We start from the raw sequence: 26,104 nt of genomic DNA on the forward strand, positions 1-26,104 counted from the left end.
TTCAGTACATATAGCTCTATGGATTGATTGATAATATTTTGGTAGATATAGCTCTATGGATTGATTGATAATATTTCAGTACATACAGCTCTATGGATTGATTGATAATATTTCAGTACATACAGCTCTATATGGGTTGATTGGCCAAATGCTTGTCACCCCTTTCTCAGGGTTACGTTTGATTGGCTCATCGGAGCGTGATGTCACTAGGAAGCGCCGAACTCTAGTTTTCCAAAGTTTGTGTGTAGCCATGGATAACAACAGATGAACTAAAGTGAATTCATGTATTATTAGCTGTCTACGTGACAGGTAAGCGCTTACACTATCGACGATGGTAGCTTTAAGTGAATTAGCCTCCAGCTCTCTCTGGTACTGTAAACCTCCAGTTGTGTTTTTGCTGTTAAGCCACGGAGCCTCAGCAGTATTTAGTCAAGAAAGCAAGCTAGTCGGATGTGAATTTCGATGCTACGCCTTTAAATGTTTAGCTTTGCGAATACAATTACCTCTTCAGACTTGTCGGCAAATGGGAGTTCTTCCATGTTGTCTGTCTGTGAAGTGGCCTCACTCGATAGCGACCCAGTTAACATGCTAGCGAAACTTAGCAAGTTAGCTTTGTAGTTAGCACTTAGCAAGTTAGCTGACTGACTGTCCCTTGTCAGCCTGGCGTTCAGTTTGATGGGTGTAAACATTGACACGCCCACCTTCCCATGTCCACACAGGACACATTCACTGTTTATTTGTTTGTTTGTTTGTTTGTTTGACTCGGAAAAGCTTTAAATGTGTCTAGGAAGACAAAGGAATCCACTAGTATACAGTGAGAGTAAAGAGGTTCCCAAAGGACAAAAGATAAATCAAAAATGAAAGGTGGGAACCCAACCCACTTGAATGCACAAGTGCAATGCTTATTTGCTCAAATGCATTCAAATAGCTTTGATTGATTGAATACTTTATTAGAGGTTTGGCAGAAAAAAGCACAGGAAAGTACAGTTCAATACAAGGTCTGCTAAGAGGATTTTAAACCCAAGAAAGCCTATGGCTTTCATATAAACAGTTAGAAATCCAAAAGAAAAATATGTACACCATCTTTCCTTTTTAAAATAACATAATCAAAGACGCTATTCACAGGAAATCTATCACACCATACCTAGAAGGAAGGTAAAAACACATTTAGTAACGCACCTTTCAAAACAACGACTCACTCAAGTAAACAACAAGGCTGTAATTAAAGTAGTTCAACACAGTCAGTCACTATGATATGTGCCTAATTAATATTACTTGCTGTATTGATGTGTGTCATAGTTTGGCACGTGTAAGGACAGTCCTACATTTCCTCTCCAAGTCCAGCAGTTCAGAGTTATAAATATAGTATTTTTCTACTTGCCATTTTCCTCTGTCAGATGGATGACATCAACCTACACCACAGGCTCCTGAACTGGAGGCGTAGGATCAGGGAAATGGGAGAAGTACGTCCAGCACAGGAAAGATATATGAGGTTGTTGAAAGATGGAGACACGCTCAGGTGAGCCTAAAGGGGGATTTATACTTGGATGCACGAAGGTGTCGCACACCAAAAATAGCTAATCTACAGGCTTGCAACGCATTGCGCTGATAAGATTTTATGGGTGTAAAACACGTGTAAGAAAGTGGTTGAAATTGTTTGTCATACAAGCTCCCAACATTTGCAGGTTCAAAAAGGGGGGTAAAGACTAGAGAAAGGAAATAACAAGGGAAACAAGTCAGATACAATGTCAAGTATACATAAGGTGCATGGTTAAAAGAAGAAATAAACGAGGCAGTTAAATATCTGCAGATATAGAAACGCAGTCCATTGTGCGTGTAGTCTCTTGTGCAGGTGAGACATCACTTAACAGCAGATATCAAGCATGTCAGTGTATACATAAGTGACAGTACCAGCGGAGCACATCCGCAGTCATATACACACCATCCTAGGTGGTGGCCTGTAATTGGCTTGGCAGCAGATTTACACCAGAAACACATAGCTGACCGTATGTATTTCCGGTTTAAATCTGCTGCTAAGCCAATCCAGCGACGCTATGGGAAAATGAACCGGAACTTGTTATGCCACCTTCGTGAAACCTGGGACTGCAGTTATGCACATAGCGTATTGTAGTCATACCAGGTTTTTGAGAACGTAATCAAAACATTTCTAATAGTCTTTCCCCCTACATTATATTTACATGTCTGTCTCGAAATCAAGTTTAGACAGGATCTCATTCCAAATTGGTCATATTGGTCTCTAGCGCATTGGCCTCAAAGGAACCTTTTTAAATCAATGGCAGAATATTTCTAGTTACACATTTGTACAGTAACTACATAACAGTAGTAGTAGCAGCAGCTTATTGAGCCTGTCATCATTGTTCATTATGTGTCTTATATAAAAAACAAAGCACAATATGAAGGGTAAGCAGTGATATGGGCATGCTGAGTGACTTGGCACACTGCAGGTTAGGATTATGATGGGTTTCATGAATGGTTAGCAGTGATATGGGCATGCTGACTCAGCACACAGCAGGTGGTCTCTACTGGTTAACCTGTTTAGGCCCACATGTGGAAATTGTGCCCCCCCCCCCACAAATTGTATGGGCATTGTGGGCACATTGTGTGTGTGGCACTGTGTGCGCAGCAGTTGTCCTGCCACACACAACCCCCCAAGCTGTGTGACATTTCCTCAGACCCACTAATTGAAACAATATTGACAAGAGTTGTCATTGTCATTTACCCAGCAATCTTGAGACCACCCCTACTGGAAATGGAAAATGCGCTCCTCTGTAATTTATTTTTGTTTGCCTCTCGGGGCGAAAAAAAGAAAAAAAAGAATCCAGATGCCTATTCTGTGAATTTTCTTTGTATTGGATTTATGTTCTCATTAGAGAATTGATGAATGAATAGGCTTCCACACCTTCAATTCTACTGCTTTGTTACAGATGCTATCATGAAGAGCTTTTAATTTCATCCTTTTTCTTCTGTATTCTCCTGATTTCTGCACATATAGGCTACTGCTAGCAGCAACATACAGCTGTGATTCAGCGTATTTCCAAAACCTTGGAAAAGATAATGGCTAAGGATCTCTCTCATTGTCATTTGACGATACTGATTACGTGTGGCTAATTAGCTATTAACTATTTAAAATATTTTTCACATTATTGTCTACCATAACAGCCATGTTTTCCTCTCATTTACTGTACAGTATGTGTACAGTATACGATACTGTAGTTATAGTATGACACAGCTGTCCATGTGATCACACTGTTACTGTCTTTACACTAGTGCTTGTATTGAAAGATGATACATTTGTATGTCTCATATTGGTCTTTGTCATAGTGTCGTGCACCTGCTCTGAGATGCGTTTCTGGCTGAGAATGCTGCGGCTAGACCTATCAGAGGTGGCCTATTCTTAACCTGTGATTTCTTCTTTTTAGTTACCAAGGGAACTCTGACGAAGTGGGTTGCTATGTGGCTCCCCAGCCTTTATCAAAGGGAAATTGCTACTTTGAGGTAAGGCACATTTGACAGTTAAGCCTGTTTCAGCATTGCTCTGTAATGGTATTCTGGTATAGGCTAGTTATTGCAATTGCAATTTCTGATCACGTCTTTTAGTGACTGTAAAACCCTGCCATAAGCATTCCGAGACTTCTTGTCTCTCACCAGTCTATGTGATTACTAAAAACTAATGTCTCAACCCAATGTTGTGTGCTTTTCCCCCCGCTTTAAGTAGACCGTGCATCCAAGAGGAATTGAGAGTATTTTGAAAAGCTGAGAATGTTTTGGTTCTTGAGCGATCATTCATTTTGAAATGTTGGGGGGGATTATGCACAATATGATAGGGTTCCCACATACCATCATTTCTGGATGTGCCCAAGATTACTTTTCCATCCATCCAGCAATTTTATCCCCTGGAATCCTATTGCTGACAATTTTCTAAACTTCATATTAAATTCCTAGAGCCCCCTGCAGTCCCAATTCACGACTGCAAAACCACTACCTCAAAAATGTCCTCGCTGTTTTGGAATGAGGGATGGGGTGTGGGTTAGGTGGTATCTCTTGAGGGCGAAGATTAATATAACACACAGTGTTTTTCAGTAGCGGGCAGACAGGCAGAGGGAGAGAATATTGGACATTTATTTAGCGAGCTGATGCGCCTCTATGTATCAGGCCTGTTCAGCAGCTCTCTGCATCTAGTGCAGTTTGTCCCAGTGATTTAGTACAGGAAAGCCTGCTAGGGTCCAGTCATAAATTGGGCTAGCGGAGGGTTGCAGTTTGTTATTTATGAGACTTGTGTACAGCGGCTACTGTGTGCATAGTGAAAGTCAATGAGGACCCAGTGGCTTGTGGTCTATTGGTGGCAGGTGGGGCAGGTTTGATGGGCTTCCTTTCCTAAAATGTTTTTAGACATTGGGAAGAAGACATATAGATCAGAGTTTACCAATCTTTTTCAACTCAAGACCCCCCCCCCCCAGGGACCCAAACTTACAAAAATATATTATGAATTAACCAGTTTGATTTCTTTGGATTTTTGAATTATTTAGAAAATCGTTTAAAATAAAATAATATATTTTTTTGTAGGAAACAAAAGGGAATATTTACTCACGGCCCATAAAATGGGACCGTGAGTCCTGATCCATTGTTTTTGAAACGCTGATATAGATTATCCTGTCCATTGCAGTGCCGGACACCATACCATTTGTCTGTATCTAGAGCCTGACAGGATCATGAATCACACACCACCTATGAAATATAAAGACAAATATTAAATTATTAAACGTACTATTCTATATTTTCTCTCGGTTATGTTTGTAAAGAAATGCAAATTCAAATTAAAAAAGAAATGCAAATTCAGTCCACCATATATATATATATATATATATATATATATATATATATATATATATTAAAACAAAAATAAAAAAGCACCGGAGGTTGTGAGATTGAATCCACCATGGTGTATCATAATTTGTCGGGCGTCTATGCGAACACATTTGGCCCGTGTCCGTGGGAGTTAAGCCGGCCGGGGAGGGTGATATTGGTCAATGCATGTATTGTAATCCTACCGGCTGGGGCGGCACCTGTCAGCAGGGAGTGTTGGGTGGGAGGAGTGGGACGAAGTCTCTATGTCCTGGTGGGGGCTCCTCACTGGCAGGTGAGTCAGTAGGATTCAACAGCGTGACAACAGACATGTATGTGTATATATATATATATATATATATACGCACACACACACACACACGCATACACATGTGAGTGAGTGAGATTCACATGGAGCAGAGCCTGGTCAGTTTAGATGAGTTTAAAATATTGCACATGTACGGGGGTTAAGGTGTCCATTAAACTGCCTATCATTTTACGCAGCACAGTCACCCTTGTTGTGACGCACATGCTGCAAATTTCCCAGATATCTCAAAAAGTTTGGGTCGTTGTTTTTCCAATTAAAGGTCAGGCTTCTGTCAGAAAATGCGTCAGCGGTATCCTCGTGTTTCCTCATTACGCTTTCACGAGGGATTAATTTCAGCTTCACCGGTGCCTTTCCACAGACACTTTTCATCATCGCTCTTCTTCAAGCCCAGCCATCAACATCTGCGGCATTCCATTTATTTCAACAGATTTATTTGAAAAGTCTGTTCATTTGTCAACATTCCTAGACGGGTTGTGTGAACGAGTGCATTCCTCCTTCTTTCGTCATCGAATTCATCTCGCATTTTTCCCCAGGCTTTTATTTGGACATTTGCACACACAATTTATATTTTGTGGTATTTTCATGTCTTTGATTGTGTCAAGTGTGGAAAGTACAGTATAGCCTGTCAAAGCCAAAACGTTCGTCCCGTATCAGAGAAGGGATTGGTTTCCTCCAAAGTAGAGCCAAGCCAGAGCGGAGGAGCTGGAGGCCTGGATTTTTACTCGGGGAAACCCAAGAAGTCTGGTTTCAGATCTGCTGATACGCGTTCGCGAGCTGTGTTTTGGAAGCCTGTGCTGGACATGGACGGAAAGAGATGGAGAATGATGGTGATTGGCAAGGGGAGAAGCATAAAAAAGATGGCAAAGAAGGAATGACAAAAGAAAGATGAAAAATGCATCCAGGTGGTACTGGGTCAAAGTTCCTAACCACCACCATGGAGACAGTGGCACTCCAACAAAGACTTATTGGGTGTGAGGCTTGTCGGGGAAGGTATTATCTGTCGCTGCACCAGCAACTCCTACAGGTTGGTTCAGCAGGGAGCATATGGGAGGGAAAACTTGTTCCTCCGCATGCAGTGAAACCCCTCACTGTCGGATGACAATAAGTGGCCGACGACTCCACGTGTATCGGACGAGACATGGTTGATCTACACTTCCCAAGTCTAAGAGTAGTATGATAGTAGTAGTAGTATTGATGGGATGGGTAATAACATAACGACATTAGGGAGAAACCCCCCAAAAAAAGACAAGTATCAGACGAATTAGATCGTTCGCTTTGCCAGGGCAGGCTGTGTGCGTGCACGTGCACCTACACACACCGGAGAGGGCTACTCTCCTTTATTTGTCTGTATCACCTTTCACCTAATTCTGCTTGGCAGTGTGTGTCATTTGGCTGGGCCTGCCTATTTGTCTGCCTGGCTGGCTGGGTGGCTGTGTGTCGGACTTGCATGCTTGCTGTCTGAGGGTAGGGGATTGTGGCAGTATTCCCATGCTGCCAGTGGGGCTCTGGACAGCTGTATACCCATGGAGGGAGTCAGACTCTGGGCATCTGCAAGAGACCCACACTGGGTAGACAGACTGGGAACCAGGAAAGCCGGAGATTTACAAGCGTCCTCCCCTCCCTGACTGCAGTTTTCCATTGAAAGTGTGACTCAGTGATGTTTCTAATAGTAAAATGTATGACGTGTGTTTTGATTTGGGTTTTCTGTTTCTGTCAAGGGTTGATGGGCTTGCTTTTTCCCGGGATGTATGCTATGTTTCACACAATCTTTTATTTCATCACCCACATAAGCAAGAAAAAGCTTTTAAGTGCCAGGTTTAAGGGCGATGGTAGGCAAACCTCTTATGCCCTATTTGGTTCTTTGTGGAACAATGGTGTCGCACAAAAATAGTGAAAATAGATGATCTACAAGTTCACATCATTACAGTGTTTTCATACAGTTTTTTTGTGTTTGTGTAGGTGATGATAGTGGACACGGGTGTGAGGGGGACCATTGCTGTAGGCCTGGTGCCTAAGTTCTATAGACTAGACCACCAGCCCGGTTGGCTACCATACTCTGTAGCCTACCATGCTGACAATGGGAAGTAAGTAAAAGGCAACCATCTGTATCTATTGATATATTTATCAGTCATCTATATAACTTCGTTGCTTGCTTCTCTTAAATCTTCTTGTTTTTGTATTATTATAATATTTTATTATTGTATTGTATTATATAACTGATTGTATTTGATATTTGTATAGTTTATTTTTATATGTCTTAATGTTTTTGTTTTTAATTTACTTTAGATGACATCTAAAGCCTTTATGTGTATGTTTGTTTTTGTTGATATTACTGTTGATTGTTGTGTGTTGTTAGATTGTTTCATTGCGGGGCACTCGGGTGACGCAGTGGTTAAGTGCCTGCCCACCACTGTGGCTGGGGTTGCGAATCCACAACGGTGCACCTGACTTTGTTGAGTGTCTGTATGAACACAGTTAGCCCGTGTTTGGGGGAGGGAAGCGGGCCAGGGAGGGTGATATGCACGAATACAAGAACGCCCCAAAACACGCTCGCCCAGGTCAAATCCGGCGATCCGAGGTCGCCACCAGGTATTCCTAAACGTAACCTCAGTAAAACTATGCCTAAACCTAACCTTATTCCTAAATGTAACCTCATTAAAACTATGCCAAAACCTAACCTTATTCCTTAACTTAAAGGTAGGGTAAGTGATTTGCTTTGGTTAAAATAAGTGTTAAATAGCTCTATATTCTGATAGTATTCATTGCTATAGAGTGTTTGTTCAGTAACAGGAGTCTCCTTGTCCCTCCACCTCTTTATTAAACAGAAAATGCATTTTCGTTTCAGTTTCAGTTTAATTTCCAATTTTATCCAACCAGGATAGAGAACTCAATCAGGATACAGATTAAACAAGTGAAATTGGAAGTGATGACACTAAGAAATGAGCAGACAAAATTGGAACTGGAACACTATACAAATTAAGCTTAAAAATGGGTACTTTCTCCTGATTGGCTGAGATTTTGACACCTACCGAAAAATGTATTTTCTGTTTATTAAAGAGCTGGAGAGACAGGGAGACATCTGTTACTGAAAAAACACTCTATAGCAATGATTACTATCAGAATATAGTATTTTAACCTTTTAACAAAATACTTTTTGTTTTAACCAAAAAATATCACTTACCCTACCTTTAACCTCTGTAAAACTATGCCTAACCCTAAGCTTATTCCTAACCTTAGCCTCAGTAAAAACTAATACAAGAATACAAGAACCATTGGGGGCGAGTGGTCCATGAAAAAAAAGGGGGAGAGTGTGTTTTGGGGCGGGCTGGGGCGACACCAAACAGCAGGGAGTGTTGGGCGGGAGGAGTAGGACGGAGGGGGCTCTATGTCCTCCCGGTGGGGGCTCCTCACTCCTCGCATCTTTCTGCTTATGGACTTTAGTCCACGCTCGCAATGCTGTAACAATTTAGTCTACATAATAACATTGCTATTAACAAACTACAAAGCTGTAAATTCTGGGACTTCTACGAGGTTAAAACATTGCCTCCTATGATCAGAAGAGAAGGTGCATTTGGCAAGAGGCTCCTGTGAGCCTGTTATTCAAATTTGTGGTTGATTAGATGATGTGTTCATGATATATTCTGTTCAAAAAAATTGGCCCCTCCCACACATTTTGGAAGTCAATTACACTGTCCTAATTTGGAGGAGATAGGTCCAACAAATCATGTTTCTGCAACATACAGTTAATGTTTTTGCATTTGTGGCACCCCCATGTGTAGAAGTGAAATCACTTTTGCCATTGTGTTGAGTAGAGGCCCCTCAACATGATTAAAGTACAAGTTTTATAAAACAATAATTAAAATCTGAAAATCTGCCAAGTGAATTCAAGCTTGCCAGGCCACCAATTGAATAGGCCTGCATTATAGGAGTTTAATGAATATTGTACTGTTTGAAACTCTTACATCTCTCCCTCCTTTAGGTTATACAATGGCAATCCAGTGGGGCAGCAATTTGGACCAAAATGTGCTCGCGGCGACCGCATTGGCTGCGGGATACACTCCGAAAATATTGAGGCAGGATTTACAACTGTCTTTTTCACCAAAAATGGCAAAGAGGTGGGTTCTCTGTCTCTCTAAATCACACTGATATCCTAAACAGACGCAATACGGCTCTGTAAATAAAACAGTTGCGTACACGTTTGTGTGTGTTAACATGGTATCCCAATGTTGGGCCTGTCATGATGGCCAAAAATAAAAAGGAATTTCTAAACATTTTCAAAAATAGCTGATCTACAAGCTCACAATGCACTGTGGCGCGCTGTGAGCTTGTAGATCGTCTTATTTTCAAAATGTCTTTAGTATTAAGAATATTCCTAACCATGGTCTGTCTATGTTTGTCTTCTGTCCAGGTGGGTTCAGTGGAGGTGCCTGTTTCGGTGGAGGGCCTCTTCCCTGCCGTAGGGATGCACTCCCTGGGGGAGGAGGTGCGGGTGGACCTGCAGGCCGAGTGGCTCATGGAAGAAGATGACAGTCTGATGATGGTGGACAGCCATGAGGATGACTGGGGACGGCTCTATGATGTCAGGATCAGCGGCACAGTAAGAATACATGCATTAGACACCACGTTACAACTGGGGATGTTCCCAGTTTCTTCGAATAGTCGAAATTCTTTAATTAATTTATCAAAATTGACACCCGTAAAATAGCCAAAACTGAACACTTTTCAATCTATAAGGCCAAATCTCATTTGAAAACAGCTTTCAACCTGGTGTCCCTATGTTTGGCATGTCATTATACAGTAGGTGACGTTTTAAAAAATGTTCAAAAATAGCAGAATCAATCTCAGTCAGGACGCAATATGTTATGGGATTGCACATTGGCTGTTTTTGAAAGATTTTGAAGTGGTTAATAAAATAGTTCAGTTCATGTGTATTTTATATTTACTTGTTTGCTTGTTCATTGTATTTATTAAAGGTAGGGTAAGTGATTTTCTTTGGTTAAAATAAGTGTTAAATAGCTCTATATTCTGATAGTACTCATTGCTATAGAGTGTTTGTTCAGTAAAAGGAGTCTCCTTGTCTCTCCAGCTCTTTATAAAACAGAAAATGCATTTTTGTTTCAGTTTCATTTCCAATTTTATCCAATAAGGATAGAGAACTCAGTCAGGATACAGATTAAACAAGTGAAATTGGAAGTGATGACACTAAGAAATGAGCTGACAAAATGGGAACTGGAACACTATAAAAATTAAGCTGATAAATGGGTACTCTCTTCTGATTGGCTGAAATATTGTCACCTACCAAAAAATGTATTTTCTGTTTATTAAAGAGCTGGGGAGACTCCTGTTACTGAACAAACACTCTATAGCAATGGTTACTATCACAATATAGTGCTTTAACCTTTTAACAAAATACTTTTTGTTTTAACCTAAAAATATCACTTACCCTACCTTAAGTTAAAAAAAAAAACTATTTATACTTAGCAATATGGCAGTGTCGTGCATAAATAACAAAACTTTGACCTTTATAACTTTGACAAAAAAAATCTAAATTATGCCCTACACGCCAAAATGGTGATGCCAGGTTGAAAGTAGTTAAGTCTGTCTGTGGGTTTTATAAATATTTAACCAATGAAAAGTATTAACAAGAGCTTGTGACTAAATAACTTCATTTGAACCTTTGGAACACAGGTTCTTTTTCCCATTTCCTGAAAAGTAACGGTTCTGGACATACAAGGTTTCCGCCCAACAGCGATGATATGTTGTTAAGTGCCGCTGAGCAGGTGCCAATAGTCTTGCACTTGCTCAATAAGGTTATTAACTGCTTTTTGAGATTGTTTTTTAAACTCCCTCTTTGCAAAGCAGACTATGTTGGCATTATGACTTCCCAAGTCGCCATAAACACCAGGGAAAGTCTCAGTCACTTTCCCTGGATACAAAACTATTTAGTTAAATTATTTTGGATATGATGCTTGACCCTCCTAAGAATAAATGTGACTCCCGTCTGGGTTGTTTCTGGAGATGGCTCTATACCATCAGCATTAGTGGGTAATCAAGTTCCTCAGTATGATATATAAAGAAAACAACGGATAATGATGAATACATTATCAAGCTAAAGAACATATATAGATACATAGCATTTGAACTTGTATCCGTAAAATACATATGGGTTTTATGCTTAACTTTGACAGAACAATGTAGCGCGATGGGACAGCAATAGCAGAGACTACTGAAATACTGAAATGTAGATTTTCTTTTGCAGTTTTTTTTAATGATAGGCTTTATGATGTAGTAGACAGCAGACCTCCTCCACTTTGTTAGATTGGTCATACAGGAATGTGAATATTTCATATTCATATTTCAAACAGACTTACGAGCCACAGCCAAAGACTTACCAGGCATTTGTATGGTGGCTGATGCTATTTCCCACCCTGCCCACTTAGGGCTGTTCCTGATGAACGCTATATGCAAGTATCTGCAAACTTAAACTCCCGCTGCTAACATGGCGCTTTTCCTTTGGGCTAGATATGAACCAAATCAGACCAAGAGGCTTTTTTAATTGATCCTGGGTCATTTTCTCAGACATGTGCTAAGCCATGTTTCATGTACCTCATACATTTGAGTGGGATTCTGTTTATACGAAAACAGAACAAATTGGCAAAGGTCACAGTGCCGTTCCTGCCACTTTGAGGGAAGAATGAGCTGCACCTCTATATTTTCTTTGTGAGTACCCATCACTGGCATCACCCGAGCACCCACCAGCCTCTTCTCCAGCACAGTTGTGAGTCAAAAAGGCAGCAGGCTGCTTTCTCATCAACATAACATGCTGTCCCTGGCAGCATACATATGTCCTAAATGCACATTAGAGACAGACACACACATACACACACACACACACACACACACACACACACACACACACACACACACACACACACACACACACACACACACACACACACACACACACACACACACACACACACACACACACACACACACACACACACACACACACACACCTGTGTGCACATGCTGTCCCTGGCAGCATACATATGTCCTAAATGCACATTAGACACCACACACACACAGCGCGCGGCCGCGCGCACACACACACTCACACTCACACTCACACACACACACAACATCATTCTGAAGGTAGACTGAGGTCATGAAAGCAGAGTGCTGCGGGTGAGGATGATTCAACCACTCTCTCTGTCCTCTCTCTCTCTCTGTCCTCTCTCTGTTCTCTCTCTCTCGCGCTCTCTCGCTCACGCGCGCGCACACTGTTTTCCTGGACTGAGGGCTGGCAATGGCACGGAACGTGCCGGCAGAGCCAAGGGTCCTGGCAGCTCACCAGGTTGTAAAAATTCAATAAGAGGAGTAACGGGACTCTAAGGAATCTTTTCCTCCCTCTCATGTGGTTGGAGGTTTTCACAGCTGGGGTGTCCGACTGCGTGGGCCACTCAATGGTCCAGTTTCTGAGTCCAGGTTTTTCACTTTCTTTAGGTCTCGCAAGTCCCATTCAAGCATCACCTGCCTCAACCCACCACCACCACCCACCTTTTACTCCCATCATGATGAGTAAGCCACCTTTAGCCCTCACCCGCATTGGTGTGGTAGCCGGTGAGAGGGCTTCTGAGGCTGACGAGATGCTCGGCTTGATAAGGCTGTCGAGTTTTGACAAGTACAACGAAGGCTTAGTGTGGGTGGATAATACGGGGAGAACAACATGGCCACAGTAGCTGCCCTTGCATGGTGGCAAGTATGAGGATATGAGTCTTCGGTTCGTAAAGGACAGCAAAGGCAAGGTACAGGGAAGAAAATTAAGGGAAATAAATACCCCCCCTGGGCACCCCATATACAAAAAAGATGGGAATGAGAGGGAAGCTGAGGATAGGAAAGAAGTTTGTTTTGAAGGCTATAAAGCATTTAGCATCAGGATTATTTAGTATCATGTTGGATTACCCGTTAATGGCGTAAGATTAAGTGAGCCAGAAGGTGGGCACACTTAATCTCTTTTTATAGGTTTGGATCTGTGCGCCGCTTCGCCGTTTTGGTTTCCTCCAACGCGGAACGGTTCCACATTTCCCAGGTCTATTTTGGATCGATCTTTGATGAAAGAAGGCCCTTTTTCCTCCTACTTAGTCTACTCTTCTCCTGCCCACACAGACAGTGGCGGCAAACATACAGTACAAAGCACCAACCTGCTCATCGCGAGCAGTTAGGGTCTCACTGTCTTTTCATGAGTCTCATGTATAGTTAAAAGACTGAACATTTTTCCTTCTTTCACATGTGCGTATGTAGCTATGTAACAGAGATTTCCACTGTGCTGGTTTCCAATGACTTACGGGACCCATCATTCTGTGGCCATAGATTTGCATCCCCAGCTCTTTGCTGTTTGTTTTCACCCTGCGGTACCTTGCTAACATTTGGTCAAAACACTGGAATCGTTTTTTCTGTGTTGCTATTTGATGAAGTGTGGGTAATAACTGTTCCGGATGATAGCTGTCCTTACAGATGGTTAAGAGGGGGGGAAAATAGGGAGAGGGGAAAGATTGCCGCAAGATAAATGACTTTTCTGACTGGTATGCTTTTTATGAGGCGGAATTGAGAAGCACAAAGCCACAGAATGCACAGAGCACAATGGCGATGGCAGTGACTTGTCTGCAGCCGAGACTTTGCCTTTGTGAGCTGTTTACTTTGCAGCCGGCAGGACGCCCGCTCCTGTTTAGATAAGTGGGTATCAGATCCAAGCTTTCTGCCAACTGTCATCATGCCTATCCAGCCTCTCTGTCCTGCACATCTATCTACATAAACCTGTAAGTAAGTAACAAACCTAAGTTGCCCCCCCCCCCACAAAATCAACTTGCCACTTCATTGTCAAATGTTGTCGTCACCAAAGCATCTTCTGTTTAATTTATCCTTGAAGTTGTTGTGATGAAGTTGGTATGAAAGAGAAGTTTCAGCGTCCCCTTTATGCATTTTAGTTAAGTCTTTTCATTGCAGTCTACAGCATAGTTTTTGCTGTGTTGTCTCATCTTTGTCCATGTTCATTCATTGTTTTAGCTCTCATCTTAAGGCCATTTGTTGAGGGTAATGAATTATTTTCTTATCCGGCACATATTTGAGTGGAAAACTGAAGCAAATGGAGTGCATTTTAATTCAAAGACCCTGCCTTGGTGGCTGTGTTTTGCCCATGAAGAATTCCACTGGCAGCTCAATATGAAGTGAAAGCAGATGTGTCATTATGCAAAACGTAAACAAAAATAGTTGATGGTTGTCACAGCAGAAGACATCCTCGGGTCTTGATCGGTAACGTCACTTAAAGATAAATAATACATTTGCTTCTACGGCATGGTTAAGTCTACATTTCCATTTTGCTGTTTCACAAAATCATATACTTTAGAAATTTTGATTATATGATATCGACACAATAAGACCCAACTTGTCAAGTTTCCAATGATGGTAGGTGATTTGAAAATGCTGTACGAAACAAAGATAGTTCCTGACTTCCTGTCAGCATAAAGCCGGGTTTATACTTGGTTGTGCACTGGTGTTGCACACTGAGAATATCAGATCTACAAGCACAACGTGTTACACTGCAAAGTTTTGTCAGCTTGTAAATTTGCAATGTTTGGTGCACGACACCGCACACAATGAATTATATCAAGCCTGTAACACAACTCCTCTGATCATTCAAGCCACTCTTACAATGTTTATATGAAGGATTTGATTAATATATTTGCTGTCTCTTGAACTATTATGAATTTGAAGTGCTGTTACAGATGATCTGACTTGTTCAGTTGCACAAGTCTGTTGATTTCACAGAGTGATTATTTTGTATAACATCAGGCATGATTTATTCTCTCTCCACTTCCATTGTGAGAATTTTCACCTACAGGCACCTAAAACAAACAGCAGGTTTGGAAATCCTTATCAATGACATTGATGAAAAGGAAAAAAAAAACCTTCTGAGACTTAAAGTCTTAAAGGTGAGTGATGCATCTGACTGCGGTTATTTTATTAATAGTGTTTGCTGCCATGCTCATGTTGTTTTTGCAGTGTGTTTTATAATTTTTTTACTCATGAGGAGGCATTTGGCTGGCCATTGCGTACGTGCGGCTCAGTGTGAACACGAGCGGCCGTTCCTCCGCCGCCTGTCGCCACAGCAGTAGCTGTGCACGCTGACTTAATCCCCTCAGCTGCGGATGAGCGGGCGGTCAAATTAAGTGGGCAGCACCTGATTCTGCAGTTATCAGTTTTCCCAGATTCACCCTCTCTCCACAGCAGACCACATTACACCCCCCCCATAATGTACTAAATTACTTTAAAATGCATTTGTTTTTTCGATTCCTTATAGAGTTATTCAAAAAAGATTTTCTTTCGTGCATGCTGTTCTGCACCTTACTGGTCATTTCATTCAGCCCTGCTTCCCACAAGAGTTCACTTTTCAGTGTCCACTCCAGGCGATGTCCTCGGTTTGCCCCAGTGTCATCATCACCATCATCATGGCTCCATTCCATGTTTCACCTTTTCCAGTTGCCAGAGCCAGCTCCAGTACCAACACCCTTCTAGGGTTGCCTGTTTCCTTCCTTCCTTCCTGCTTCTAGGAACAATAGTCATGGATCCCCACCATGACACTGCTGTTTCATCTGACGGATGAAAGTTCACAGCTTTCCCATCATCTGTTTTGGTTACCACCAGCCAGACCCAGTTATGGCACCATCAGTGTTGCTTCAAGCAGCGTGAGAAAGGAGGAAGCCAGTACTGACTTAATCCAGAGGCTGTGGACTGACTAACTGGAGGCTGGCTGGCTGTGCTGTTCCATGTTAGAGAAGACCCGCTTTTGAATAATAAGACGAGTCGTGTAAAATTTCGCTGATCGATCCGCCAGACACAAGAGATTCGGTGCGTCCTCCACAGACTGATGCATTTTGTGTTTTGTCGGTTCTGGGCCACCGCTGGTCCTACCAAATTCCCGCTCGGCACAAACCATCCCTGAGTCAGCAGCGACACCTTTACCTGGTGTTTATGTGACCTTGGAAGTCATAATGCCAACATAGTCTGCTTTGCAAAGAGGGAGTTTAAAAAACAATCTCAAAAAGCAGTTAATAACCTTAACGAGCAAGTGCAAGACTATTGGCACCTGCTCAGCGGCACTAAACAACATATCATCGCTGTTAGGTGGAAACCTTGTATGTCCAGAACCGTTACTTTTCATCTTGTGTATACAAGTTATGCCCGGGACAGACATAAACACAGACAGACACAGGTTCCTGCAATTTATAGATGGATGACATGCCCAAAATAGGGATACCAAGTTTACGCCGGTATGGTTTGGATATTGAAGCATCTGCACCTCACTGTGGAGTGGAAAACTACACCCCATGGTTATTCGATCGTCAAAAAAGAAGATTTGGGTCTTTCCCCTCCTACTACACCTACAGTTACTCTTTAGTTTGTTTCCCTTCTGTCTGTAGGATTCACCTGTCCTTTTTCTTTGGAGCTTCCTTTGGACCTCCTCACAAAGATATGGCTCTGCTGTACCACCATATTTAATCACATGTAGTTGTATTCTCTCATGCTTGCTCTCACATCACACGTCCTCTTTCACTTGGGCTCCTTGTGCACCTTTTCCCCCACAAAACTGCATCTCACCAGCTTCAAATTTCTCAATTTTCTTCAGTTTCCTCTTTTCTTGGGAATATAGCTGATTTGAATTCTGCAAGCTCATGTGTCGCGATGCAATGCGTGCTGAGCTTGTAGATCTGCAGTTTTCAGCACATGATACATTGTACGACTATTGGCCCCACTCCCCCAGGCCTACAATAGGCCCATTTGTTTCCAGCTATCATCACATAAAACTGATTGTGAGCCGTATCTCCCTGGAGGTAAGCAGAGATTAGCAGGGGGAGGCTGAGGGCAGGTCAGAGCTTCTGCAGGCAATTATACTCTTAATATCGCATTGTGGGGAGAAGAGCAGAGGAATTATATCTAGGTCACCCATGGCCCCAGTTAGGGGGGATTTTTTCATTACGTAGAAAAGTCCCCCCCCCCCCACTCCTGTTCTTTTCTTTGGTTCATAATGTGCTGATCGCTGAATGTCTTTAAAATAACCTCTACTTTGTTATGACATTGTAATAATGTGTGGTGATTATGGTGAAATTGTCAGCAGGATTTCCGTTTCCAAACATGGAATAGATGATTAAGATGAGGAGCGAGGAGTTTCACTTGCTTTCGCTATAGGAACATCTAAAGCTTTAGCAAGGCCGTGTTCAGAAATTAGGACACTCATCTGTGCGGATTCTGTTGATAACGGTGATGTATAATTTAGATTTCCTCATCCATGTCCTGCTGAAATCCTATGTGATATCTTCCGTAGTTTCATAACGCAATGCTTGCAATGTCTGTTAAGTGGTTTCACAAGTTGAGCATTCACATATTTAGAATATCCTTGCATGGTTGTTGGAACCTGTTTGCAATTATTTCAAGATCTAATCTCTGGATAATAGTATTGGCCTAGATAATGCAGAAGAATTATACATTATACTATATTGTTATTATGGTTGCTTTATCTAACTTTAGATTTTACCATAACTTATAGTACTTATATGATACATTATGATATGACATGATATTTGGTAGCCTGTAGGAGCCAAGAAGGTCTCCGCTAGGCCTAATAGCTATTGTTTTGGTGGCAGCCTGTCTTGTTATGGTTCAGCTTGTCGTTGAAACGGCTAGTATAACTATTGTCTGATCCCTGTGCTCGTTGGCAGAACTACTGTACCACCGACCTGAGTGTTATTGTGCTTCTACCGCTGATATCATGTACATTATAGCATAGCCATCACCGCCTAGAATATTGTCTTGACTCCTATTGCCTCATCAATTACTGATTGATCCAGAATTTCACGACAAGAACTTCCTGGACCTTCCTGGAGACTAGGATATAAATAACACCTTCCTCATCCTGTGAATAGTGCACTTGTTTAAACCAGAGTAAACATGCAACACTTTGGCCCATGAAGGACACTAAACTGTGAATTCTTTATTGATATGTATGCTTGCCTTGCCATCTTTTCATGGCATCTCCTCTCTGGTACTGCATTGGTGTTTCCCAAGAATAACGTTAGGGCTTTTCCAGCAGTGACAACCTCTCTGTAAAACTTTCCTTTTTACGACTATGTAACCTGTCCAAAGAAATCAGTGGTGATGGCAGTAGGTGCTGGCATTGGAGCCACAAGTCTGGTTGGGCAACATCCTCCCAGCAGTGGTAGCGGTGATAATAAAATGGAGTGTATTAAAAGGTGGTGAAATACTCCACATGGCCAGTGAGTGATGAGGTGTCAGAGGAGGCCACTGCTGTGAGTGGCTGGCTTTCCAAAGGTTTCAAAGGAAAGCACGGGGGACAATTGGTTGATTAAAGGCTACAGAGTGACTGCTTACATCTATTGTCTTAGGTTATGCATTGTTTTGGGAAATGTCGTTTTGCCGCTACAGTGTGTAATAACAACATAAAAAACTGTTACAGTCATGGCATTTGTAATCACTCTCAGAACAAAGAAGTAGTCATTCATGCTCCCACAATATTTTAAATACAGTGTTGTTGGCTTGGGGGTGGTGAAGTACCCTTAAGACATGCCGCATACATCGAGGCTAATAATCAGCTTTTCTTCCAACAGTAAATATTCGCTCACCTAACTTCACCCCGCTAACTATCTGTGTCAGTACTGCAGTAATGACAGGCTGTGTTTTGATTTCCTACATTATTGTGGAGCTTAGTGTGTTTTTTGAACACCACAGCCCAGTTTAAATAAGGTCGATCTCCCAACAGGAGCATGCCGTATCACATGCCATGTACATGCCTACACTAGACAGATGTTTAAGTCTTGTTGTGAGTGATTAATTTGTTTGGGTGTAGTTCTTTTAAAAACACACAGACACACTCGCACCGAGTGCCCCGCCAGCATGTTTGAGATATTACCAAAGCAGCGTGCATCAGAATTTAGTTTATTGTTCTATTCATTTCTGGAGTGCTTGGAATATCTTTAAAGTCTCTAAAGTGGTGGCTTGCAGTTTAGCAGTTTTGCTTTGAAGGAAAGAAGAAATGTTGTGTTTACATTGTTAAAAAAGACACTGACATGGATTTGGATGCTGCATTTTGCAGATGCATGGAGTGCCAACGTCACCTCCGAGCTGTTGGGCCGATACAAAAGCAGCAATGACTGTAACCAATCCTGGCACTGAATGGTTTTATTTCGGCCAATGAAGATCTTCATCATCTGGGTTGCCTGATGTGCAAATGTGATTGATGGACAGGTCAACTTTAGCAACTGAAAGGCATCCAACTCAGCTGAACAATGAAATGTAGCAGGGAACCAGAGCCCCCTCTTTTCAGGCCAAGGGTAGCTAATACCTTTTCCAAGTTATGGTGCCACTTTGGGCTCAGATTCCTATTTTTTGTGTTCGTGATCCCTCAAATATACAGGAAAAGTAGAGTGCTTAAAGGAATTATGCAGTAGACTCAAGCAGTAGAAGTTCATACTAGGACATCCCACAGACATGACAATGGAAATCAATTATATAATTGTCCTTTCCACTGTAGTACATTTTCAGCATTTATATTACACTATGTCCAACTGGGTCAGGGCTTTGTCTTGCCTTAACCACTGAAGCCCTATATACATCCCTGTATGACGAATAGCGAATATAGCTGATCTACAAGCTCAGAGCTTATAGATCTATTTTTGAAAATAACTGTAAACTGGTAAACTGTTTGAAAACGTTTGAAAATATATAGTGACTTGCTCAGAATAGGGATGCCTGGATCAATCCGGGAACACATCTGTCATTCTTTGGCTATTCAAAAATAGCAGATCTACAAGCTCATAGAGCGGCACCAAGTGCCACGCTACAAGCTTGTAGATCTGCAATAAAATAAAAAAAACTTGATTTGTTTTTGCAAATATATTGGGGTTATATTTTTTAAGCAAACTCAAATCTTTGCCTCCGGGGGTTCATGGAACTAAATATTTTGAGATGGGGGGGGGGGGGGGGTCGGCGGCCAAATACATTTGGAGGTAATTTTGGAGGTCCTTGAAATGAAAAAGTTACAAATGTTTGCTTTAAAAAAATATATATATACAAAGATTTGCACGAATTTTCATGATAAATATTTTTTTGCAGATCTACAAGCTCATATGAGCTATGAGCTCGTATATCTGCTATTTTTTTTTTATAATCCAAAGAAATCTTAAAATGACAGAGATGCTTTCCCGGGTTTGAATGGGTTAAAGAAGAGGTACCTTCATATCAGTTTCACCTTGCGTAAAGTTCCCCCATTAGGTGTGACAGGAAACTGGAAGGACCACTATATGGGCGTTTCACCTGTTTCCCAGGCAGCAGGTCAACAAAACATGGCCTTGCACACCACCGACGCCACCACTCACCACTCACGGTGAGGGAGAGGTAGAGGCGGTGGGGGTGGTTCTGTCAGCGTTCTTCTCAGTCAAGCATGCTTCGCTCAAGGCTATGTCTTGCGTCTCTTTCCCTCTCCCTTCCCGTCTTCTCTTGGCCTCTCCGTTACTCAGCAGAGTTGAGGCAAAAAAGGGTGTGACTGAACGCTCATCCATTCCCCAGGCATGAACATTGGAGTGGTTGAGGAGACCAGACGATACAAAAAAAGGACAGAATTTAACAAATGATTGATAGATGTAGAAGTTGAAGACACTCAATGTAGTACTATCATTCTGAATTTATATATAAGTATAAATAACTCTTAAATGGTAAACTAAACTGGAACTTCAGAATGAGTCTCTTTAGCCAATTAAAGTATATTTACACATTATACCAGCCTAGAGATGTAAAATTAAAACAATATTGTGAGAAGTATTTGAGCCTTTGCTTTGAGAGACATCTATTTGCAATTATGACATTGGACAGATTCTTTTTTGTACTTGGTGACATTTTCTTGGGTGAACTCTGTCCATTGTAGAATAGTATTTGTGCAAGCTGTAATATTACTTGGCTTAATAGGTCAACTGCTTATAAATGGCTTGGCACCTAGTAGCTCGGCTAATTAGCGGTAGCCTCTGTTGCTAGCCTACTAATTCAGAAATGTCCCCTCAATCACCATAAAGTATTCTGTGACTGTATGGAAAGGAATGAGTGCTGTGTCAGGAGATTTTTTAAAACCGCTTTATTCCTGTATTCTCTGTCTAAAATGATGCTTTGATGTTGGCAAAACTCTGTTTTTAAGTTTTGCAAACAGGAGTTGACATTACTTTGTGATTCATGTCATATACTTAACTCATTCACTGCCAGGCTTATTTCAAGCTTGTTGATCCATATGCCAAAGGCATTATGGATCAAACGGAGAAAAAAAATTCTCCGTTTACATTTTAACATTGAAGTGGATGGAGAATTAACTTTTTGAAAATCGTTTTCTCCTAGTTCCTTTGAGATTTCCAAGGAAAAAAAAAAACCAAAAAAAAAAAAAAAAATTATTATTTTTTTTTTTAGGTGACGTCAAAAGACGTCATTGGCACTAATGGCGCACTGAAAACGGCCGTCAAAAGACGTCATTGGCACTATATGAGTTAAATACTACCAAGTAAACCAAGTAAATTTTATTTTTAACTTAATTTTACCAACTCAATCGCATTCTCTCTGCAAGTGCTCAGTATCCATTCACATTATCGTAACCTTATGATGGCTAAGCTTGGGTAATTTAACATCAGGATTGGATTTTTCATTGCTGTGCCTAAAATGGAATGATTAGATCCCCTAAAACTGAGGTACCAAAATGAATGTGCGTTTTGTGAACCATTACTGACCTCTGTCTTCTGTCCGTAAATAAACAACCAGGTCAAATGTGTCAGTTATATTTAGTTTCCATGTGCGGCTTCCCTCTGAGATTGTCTCAGCAAGGGCATAGTGTCTATTTCTGCATATGTAAAGCCCGGTTGCGGGCCGATGTTGCACACCAAAAATAGCAGATCTACAAGCTCCCAAAGAATTGCAGTGTGGTGTGTTATGATCTGCTATTTTTGAAAAATCGTGAAAAAATATTTTTTTGACTTTTCCAAAAATTGTTAGGATTTAGATTTCTTTTTAAGAATCGCCTCAGGTCTTAATGGGTTAAAGTATAAATGGCCCTGGGCGCTTGAGTGGCGCAGTGGCAAAGTACCTGCCCACCATCACGCAGTCTAGGGGTTCGAATTCACTGTGGTGAATCTGGCTTTGGAGCATCTATACGAACACAATTGACCCGTGTTTGGTGGAGGAAAGCCAGGTGGGGAGGGTGATATTTGTCACTGCACGCAATCCTACAGGCTGGGGCAGCACCCGTCAGCAGGGAGTCTTGGGCGGTAGGAATGGGATGGAGGTGCTGTGTCCTCTCGGTGGGTGCTCCTCACTGGCAGGTGAGCCAGTAGGGTACAGTAGCAGTGACAACACATACAGTGTGGGAAGGAATTATTTGGCATAATGACTAAATTGGGGAGAAAAAGGGGTAACAAATAATTTGCTACTGTAAATTTAAAAAAAGGATAAATGACCCTGAAGTGTCTATGCCCCCCTTTCCCCGACCTGTCACATGTATACTGAGCCTGATTCACAGCAAATCAGAGACGGTAGACTTAAAGCTACATATTATTGTGGTTACAAGCCTCCTAAGAAATGTTTCCTTTGCACAAATATAGTGATTTTGTTAGTGTGCATGAGAGAATTGCCAGGGTCATTTTGTGTGATATAAGTCATTGGCCACATCATGCAACTATGAGAATGATAACCAGGACTATTCGCTCAACACCACTCCCCTGGCTCCTTGTCTTATCAAACATAGCCCCTCCACATATCCGGCGAGTAGCATTTACTCAAAGGATGCTTCAAAAGGTCAAAGACAATATACCCCATATACCAATCCATAGCAGATGTCTTCAACCCGCCCACTGCTTGACTTCCATCTCGACGACCATTTTGGAAGAACACCCCATCAGCTGACTTCCAGTCCAGTCAGCTTGGGAAAAGGAATGGGAGTCCAAGGAGGTCCCAAAAAACACCTGGTGACAGACCCGACCCAACAGGTCCCTGGCATCAACCTCCCAAGGAGACGGTGGTCAACCCTTAATAGATTCAGGACCGGACATGGCCCCTTCTTGGCCAGCCTTCACAAATGGGGCAATTGCCCTAGCTCACTGTGTGCTTGTGGAGAAGAGCAAACAATGGAACACATCATTGAAACTTGCCCAAAGACTAAAAGGAGGACTAGTCGCCCTCCACGCAGCAGACCAGGAGGCAACTGCTCAAGGACTTTGCATTCGCTAAATAAAAGAATTGGCCCCATGAGCTGCAATTTTATTGTGGGGTGATCAGCTTAAAGGGCAAGACCACTTTGGTAGAGGTTTGGGTTGTGTAACCTTGCCATGATGTAACTCCAATGGTGGACAGTACTGGGTTTTGTGAGGTTATATATTGTCTGAATCAACGTTTGCGTTCGTTTATGTGCTAAAAGAGTGACTTTGAGAGCTGTTTTATCGTACAATGTAAGTCTATGAGGAGCATATTTTTAATTATCAATTTCTAATCAATGGTGCAATTATTTTAGATTTCTTGTCCACCTTTGGAGTCACATCATGGCAAGGTAATTACACAACCCAAACCTCTACCAAAGTGGTCTTGCCCTTTAATGGTTCAGAGGGGAACCAAAACCCAGACATTACTGTAAATCAGCACCATGTATTGTATAAAAGATATGGTGCAGTTTTTTTCTGTTCATTAATATCGAATACATTTGACATGTGATTCATGGGTTTGTTTACATATGTTCCTGAGGAGTTTGACTTGTAGATGTAAAACAAACTGCTAGAACTTTCTGTTCACTCGGGGCGTTCAGGTCGCTCAGGGGTAAAGTACCTGCCTGCTGCTGTAGAGACTGGGGTTCGATTCGTTTGTGGTTTTTCCGCCTTGGCTGGGCACTCAAACAAACACAATCGGTTGTGTTTGTGGGCGGGAAGCCGGTAGAGGAGGGCGTTCTCTGTCGCTGCGCTTGTGACTTTTACAGGTTGGTCACGGTGCCTGTTCAGCAGAGAGTGCAACTGGGAGGGATAGTGTGTTCCCCTGCCCGAGTTAATCCTCCTGATGAAACGTCTCACTGTCAGATGAAAAGAAGCAACTCTATATGTATCAGAGGAGACGTGGACATGTACACCCTCCTCAGAACAACATTAGGGGTTGACATAGCCACTAAATGTCACAGGCTCAAAACGGGTGTAAAACTTCTGTTTAACTGCGCTTTTAGATACTGTCAATCCATGCGTTTTCTAAAAGCATCACCAAAACTCATGTCAACAAAGTCAATGGTGGTAAGACAGCATTTCAAGAGGGGGCGCCATGCTGAAATTACAAATGGGACCTTAAACTACTTCAGTTAAGTTGCAAAATACTTAAAATGTATGCAGTATAGGTACAGTAGAAAGGAATATAAGAGCGGAATGCTTTGAACTCCTGCCAAGGGCGGTGAGAGAGAGAGAGCCCTTGTGAGCCGTGGGACTTGCCAGCCGCAAAAGCTGAACCCTCTTTATAACGAAAGTCCCTTTTGTTAGTTATATTTTCTTTGGTGTGGGCAGGGTTTGACAGCTCTCTTCTAGTGCCTCTTGTGTGTTTGATCTCCTCAAAGTAGCCTGAGCTGTTGTTCAACTCTGAGCTAATATACGACTGCAACAGTACTACAGGAATACTATTTTCAGCAACATGGTAACTAACATCCTTCAGTCATGAAGGCTGAATTGAATGTTTTTGACAGGCCCACCAGCATTAGTTCCACTTTGATGGATCACCAGGCAACAGGCAATAACAGAAAGGGGAAATGAAAATGGCGTTGAACTAATTGAGATGCTCGATTTTCCTTTTGGAAGTAGTCCTTACACAGCTATTCCCAAGAGGTGTGCCCTTCATGTACATTACTTAGCTTGTGGAACATAGCACACCCAGGTGCTGTCCCCCACACATTTACCTGCACACACAGGCTTAATACACAAGTCCTTCTGTCCACCCCCACCTTGTTGTCTGTCATCCTTACCTTTGAAATTGAGTGTGTTTATGTTTCCCTCTCCATTACTTCACACACACACACACACACACACACACACACACACACACACACACACACACACACACACACACACACACGTGTGTATGCACTCATGTGGAATGGAAACACTCCCGAGCCCAGAGGCCTTTTGGTTGCCTAGCGGCCCATCTACTCAACTGAATTCGCCAATCCATCTTGTGTTTGGATGCTTGTATTTTGCGTAAGACCCAATTAAGCCTCAAGTTGTTGTTCCTATCTCCATGGTTGTGCAATATGAAGAGAATATCCTTTTACTGTAGTAACCATGGGCGGGTCTGTGTCATTTTGACTGCATTAGATAACGTCACTCCTCATGGTTTGATTTTGGATGTGCAATACAATCTGAGGAATTAATTAATAGAACTTTTAATGTGAATCTACCATATCTACCATATAAAGTTGTGCATCTTTCTCTTCTGTGGTGGACACGCAGATATGGCCATATATGGACTGAACATTTGCAATGCGCTGTCAATGCAATAACCTCAGTAAAAACAGGCAAGCTGATAATTATCAGCCTAAATAGGTAGATGCCGAATGGCACAAATTGGCAAGTCACTTGCAATATGGATATGTATATGGAGATACCCATCGATATCTCCATATATGGGTAACACATAGACGTTGTTTGGCAACTGTTACAGTTCATCACAGTAAGTCAATTAAAACGTAACCCGGAGGTTGAGGGTTGGAATCCACCGTGGTGCATCCAGCTTTGTCGAGCGTCATTACGAACACAATTGGCCCGTGTTCGAGGGAGGGAAGCCGGGTCGGGAAGGGTG

At 42.0% G+C, this 26,104-nt stretch overlaps 1 protein-coding gene across 1 annotated transcript in view; it reads left to right on the forward strand.

The window, feature by feature from the left end:
* The first annotated feature begins 213 nt into the window (after nucleotides 1–213).
* spryd3 (SPRY domain containing 3) overlaps nucleotides 214–26,104 on the forward strand; it is a 57,656-nt gene continuing 31,765 nt past the window's right edge. Inside the window, exons 1-6 of the mRNA XM_080444215.1 lie at nucleotides 214–309; nucleotides 1,398–1,519; nucleotides 3,441–3,516; nucleotides 7,151–7,275; nucleotides 9,171–9,306; nucleotides 9,600–9,788. Coding sequence (XP_080300341.1) covers nucleotides 1,398–1,519; nucleotides 3,441–3,516; nucleotides 7,151–7,275; nucleotides 9,171–9,306; nucleotides 9,600–9,788 — 648 coding nt within the window. The 5' untranslated portion in view covers nucleotides 214–309. The remainder of the gene's footprint in view (nucleotides 310–1,397; nucleotides 1,520–3,440; nucleotides 3,517–7,150; nucleotides 7,276–9,170; nucleotides 9,307–9,599; nucleotides 9,789–26,104) is intronic.

Source organism: Gymnoscopelus braueri (genome assembly GCF_963280865.1).
Source record: "Gymnoscopelus braueri genome assembly, chromosome: 12".
NCBI classification, from domain to species: Eukaryota; Metazoa; Chordata; class Actinopteri; order Myctophiformes; family Myctophidae; genus Gymnoscopelus; species Gymnoscopelus braueri.